Source organism: Galeopterus variegatus, unplaced genomic scaffold (assembly GCF_000696425.1).
Source record: "Galeopterus variegatus unplaced genomic scaffold, G_variegatus-3.0.2 Scaffold1777, whole genome shotgun sequence".
Taxonomy (NCBI): Eukaryota; Metazoa; Chordata; class Mammalia; order Dermoptera; family Cynocephalidae; genus Galeopterus; species Galeopterus variegatus.
Window position 1 is genome coordinate 77,975 of NW_007727888.1, and position 4,998 is coordinate 82,972.

Here is a 4,998-nt window from a genome sequence, read left to right on the forward strand (position 1 = left end):
TAACAATGTTTATAAAATGACCTATTTTTTTTAAGAGTTGCTCTACCATGGGTAAAAGAAGTTTTAAAAAAAAACAAACCACCTTTCTTTGCATGTACTTAAAATGTAACGCCTTACTAATTTTGTTTGTTTGTTTGTTTGTTGCATAACCAAATTTTAACTCAGCTTCAATGTAACTATATCTTATGCAGGATCACTGTTTGGCATATTTACAGAGCACAAAATCTCAACTTATCTTTTAAGTTCAGATCTCAAACAAATGACTCACCTCATTCACTCAGTGAGAACATATCAGGTGAGAGACCACTGATAAAGTGGCTTTTCAATCCGGGTTATTAGCAAACATCTTCTAAATGATGTGAAAGCATGATAGGTAATAAATGTGGGAAGGAAGCTCAAACGAGAGGAGACAGCAAATCTTTTTTTACTTTATGTCTTGCATGAGCACTAACCTACCATCCCTAAGATGAAACTTACAGAACACTCAGAAAACTGGGAAACGCTCCAGTGGGAGCTTCCTGCACATCCTTCTCAAGAGTGAGCGAACATTGACACCTCTGAGGGTATGTGTGAGNGCTTCCTGCACATCCTTCTCAAGAGTGAGCGAACATTGACACCTCTGAGGGTATGTGTGAGACACACTGTAATTCGTTTTCTGGATACCATCAATACACTCTTTAAAAAGAAAAGACTTGAGAACTAATTCTCTCTTCTTCATGTGCATAAGAAGCTCACCTATTCACTCACGATAAAAGAGGTAATCATAAGTACTTTTCTCCCAAATAAAGCCTATTAGTAAAAAGGTATCTCACAGGCTACAATAAAGCCTATCTATTATCTATGACAAAATGACAAAATGCACTGCTGAAATAATCCCTTTCAAATCTTTTTTAGGATCTTCCATTTCTCCAAACTGAACTTGAATTTCTTAATAAGTCATATCGATCCACTCTACCTTTGATCCACCTCCTTTTGAATTTCTTTATTTAATTCATCGACTTTCTGTTGTAGCTTTTTCCTCCTTTGCTCAGGTGGGAGGTTGCTAAAATCCTCTGGCGTTGCACCCTGCAAATGCAAATGTAAGTGAGAAGACAGAAAGTCCCATCCTTGAGAGAAGATCCCGAGCCAAGCCTTCAGACAGAGGGGATGCAAATGTGCCTTCATGAAATAAATTAAGCTCTTTCCCACCGCACCCAGCTGCGTTGCAAAAATCGATGCATGCAAACTGCAAAGGTCCCACAACCCATTCCATATTCCATTACCCTGGCCAAAATGCCTCTGAAAAGGCAAGGAGCAATGCTGCAGGAAGGAGAGAGAGGAAGAAATACTTCTGACTCCAAAGAGAATCCATGAAAAACAAATATTGAGACAGATTCTTCATTTTTCTACAAAGGATTACGATCAGTGTCGGTGGCAACACCGAAAGTTTAAGGAAGTTTATGTTTCCTTAATATAAACCCATCAACTGCTTCATGTCGAAGCTACTTTTTTTCGTAGTCTGAGTATTCCTTCCTGTCTCTTCACAGAAGGCTGAGGCTGAAAGTTTTCATCCTTGTGAAATGACAGATGGGACATCGTGTTCCTCAGAGAATGTGGATGAAAAGGACATTTAAAAAATATATATATCATCCTCTGTCCCCGTATCCCCCACCCTTCCCTCTAAAAGTCTGGTTCCTACTTTTGAGCACCTTTAGGGTAGTATCCGAGAATTCAGACAGAATGCCCTCCCTGACCTCAAAATCAACTTCCCACATGTATGAAATCAATCTCCCGTTTTTAATATCAGAAGTATGTTTTGATATCTTGATTCCCTTTTCAGAACAATTGCTATTGTTCCTTTGTGCATTTGCTTTAAGTAGAAAACGTCAACAGTGACTTTCCAAACTCTGACATTCGCTTACTTGTTAGAAAGTTGTGGTATCAAGAGCTTTGACTTAAGTGAGGCTATTTTCATAAAGAAAGAGAAATTTATTCAAACAACCAGGGATAAGCCAAGGAATTTAGAAATGAGATTTTACTTTAAAGCCTCAATTCTTTTAAAACAAGGGCAAGACTGGCTTGAGGGTAGGTGGAAAGGGACCCAGATACTGTAATTCCAGAATCATGTTGAAATTTGCCAAGCGGCTTACACGGGGGCTTGTGACTGGAGTTCCTAGGCTGATTATGACAAAATGCCAGGCTGAAAAAAGACCACACAAACAGTTTATCACAAATACCTTTCGGCTAATGTCCTCAAAGACTAGCCAGTAAGACACGCTGACCGCTTCTCTGTGTGTGTGTGTGCATGTGTGTGTGCGTGTGTGTGCGTGTGTGTGTGTGTCCATCCGTGTGTGCATGTGGTGTGTGTGGAGAGATAAGATCTGAGTGAAACCAAGGTGGGAGTACCTATTCCTAATGCCAAACCAAGGAAGTTTAATTTGACTCTAAAACTGAGAAGCAAAACCAATCTTCAGTGTAAAAATAAATTTAAAATGTCTTTTCTTTTTCATATGCTATAGTGTCACAATATTTGAAACTGTAATTATTATCTGCTTTTCAGTTTCTTCAATGCAATCGTTGAGCTAGAAAGAAAATACTCTGTGCTCATGCTGAATTTACTTAAAGCAGATCAACATGTATTCTAGAGTTGAGGTTTTTTTTGTTTTTTTTTTTTTAAAGCTGGAATGCAACAAAACACCATGCATGAAAAATACTCTGTGCTCATGCTGAATTTACTTAAAGCAGATCAACATGTATTCTAGAGTTGAGTTTTTTTTTTTTTTTTAAAGCTGGAATGCAACAAAACACCATGCATGATATAGCACTTCAGAAGTCAGGAAATCTAGTGAGTGCTCAGTGTTAATTCTGTTAATATTTACGGAACCTTACTATGTGCTATGAGTCCAATAGAACTTTCTACAATGACGGGAATGTTCTATAGGTGCACTTGAAACGTGGTAGTGCAACTATGAAACTGCATTTCTAGAATTTATTCAATTTTAAATAATTAAAATTTAAATAGCCACATGTGGTGAATGGCTACCATACTGAACTGTACAGCTCTAGGGTGTGGACAGGTATGAGATTTATGTCACTGCATAAACAGCTGCAAAGAAATCTGTAAGTAAAACACACTGTACTGATACCCTAAACAACAACAACAAAAATACAACACTGATTATTTATAAAAGCCAAAACAAATAATAAACAAATGAATTATGTTCAATTGATCAGAAGTTAGTCTAATTGGCCATTTAGGTCTTTTTCCATTGACATGCTGTGCTCCTGTGTTGTTATTTAAAAACTAATCTCACTAACTATGTCTCAAACCAAGTTCACAATGCCATTGCAGGTTCAGGTCAACAGCTTCTTACAGACCCAAAGAAATTTAAGTTCTCTGGAAATACTTCAAAAGGCCGTTTCATCCAATTAGCCTTTTAAAGCTTGAATTCTTCTAAGCAATACTCTGACCTATGATTCATTTTGTCATGAAGGAATTTTTATTTCTAGTTCTGAGTCAGAATAGATTTTTCTGAAATCTTTGGCGTGGCCCAGTTTACAAAGAGACTGGCCACCCCAGGTAGAACTGGTATTGGATGAGTGGGTCCTGTGCATATGTGTATGATTTTACTGGCTGGAGTTCTGTAAGATAATCTCGTTTTATATTTTAATGGAATCAGACACTTACTCCTAGGCAACTCCCCACAAAGAGCACAAGCCCCATGTAAAACTGCTTTTGGGGATTCTTTTTTTCCTTTTACACCCAAGCCATCTTTGTGAGACACTTCACTTTTTTCTTTTTTTCTTTCTTTCTTTTGGAGGCTGGCCAGTACGGGGATCTGACCTCATGACCTTGGTGTTATAACACCACGCTCTAACCAGCTGGGCTAACCGGCCAGCCCCTTCACATCTGTATTGACTTCAAAGTAATGGTATAAAGCAACAATTCAATACCAAGTTGGTAAAATGATTTATATCTAAAACAGAAAGACTTCCTAAAAATACTACCTTTTGCTGCAAGCACCCAGCCAAAGAATGAATATAGAGTAAGAAAGAAACCCTGGTATCTAAGACAATTGATCCAGTTTCTTTCAAATCTGTTTCCTCATTGTAGAGACCTTAATCAATGACTCTTCTCAAGATTTTATTTCACAGCCTAAGAAATGTTTAATTTAATAAAATATTGTTTTTCATTAGGGTTGGTTCAGTTGCCCAATTCTGAGTCAGGTTGAAAAAATTACGTATGTACATATCTGTATACACATACACATATATAAACGTATATAAAAGTCACCATAAAATACTACCCTAGGTTATCAACAGCAGTGCACGTGGGCTGATCTCACTCCTAGTTGGATTGTCTCAATTCATCCCTGTCCGTTATTTTTGGACATTCTCAGCTGTGGCATTTGAGAAGACTGTGTAACTTTTATACATATTTGAAGTATAGTTAGGGGTTATGTTGGTTAAGAGTTTCTTTTAATAAATTTAATAATTAGTTTGGTTACTAGGGCTATATAATTAAGTAGAAACAACACAGAAGACTAAGTAAGTAATTCTAAAAAGGCTTAGGAGGCTCTTTTCACTGTCCATAAAATCACCTGTGGCCTCTCGAATCAGCTATGCACAAAGCACCAACATATGTAGCCAGCACCTGAAAGGTTTCATAGTTTCCAGTTCTCACAGGCTGCCTTAAACCTGGGCAGCTGCTGCAGGCGCTATCCTTCCTGCATCTGTCCTTCAGGCTTCTAGCATTTTTCATCTACTTCTATGGCTCCCAGAGAGGAGCATTTTTCAACTATTAAATTTACTTTTATTCAAACTGATCCAATAAATAACCCCCAATACTTAACATTTATGTTCATATTTATATAGACAGTTTATCAACATGTGTCATCCTCTTAAGGCCCCAATAATAAAACCAAATCATGAGTTAAGTGTTAATTTTCTTAGCAACTTGAAAAGGTTAAGATCACTTCTATTATATTCCAGATCTTTATATTCCAAAGGTCTAATAAA

The 4,998-nt window shown here is 37.3% G+C and overlaps 1 protein-coding gene across 10 annotated transcripts in view; it reads right to left on the reverse strand.

Moving 5' to 3' along the window:
• Positions 1 to 4,998, reverse strand: part of FNBP1 (formin binding protein 1) — a 125,476-nt gene that overhangs the window by 13,857 nt on the left and 106,621 nt on the right. For all 10 annotated transcript variants that reach the window (XM_008578869.1, XM_008578878.1, XM_008578877.1 and 7 more), the window contains one exon: positions 956 to 1,065. In XM_008578869.1, coding sequence (XP_008577091.1) covers positions 956 to 1,065 — 110 coding nt within the window. The remainder of the gene's footprint in view (positions 1 to 955; positions 1,066 to 4,998) is intronic.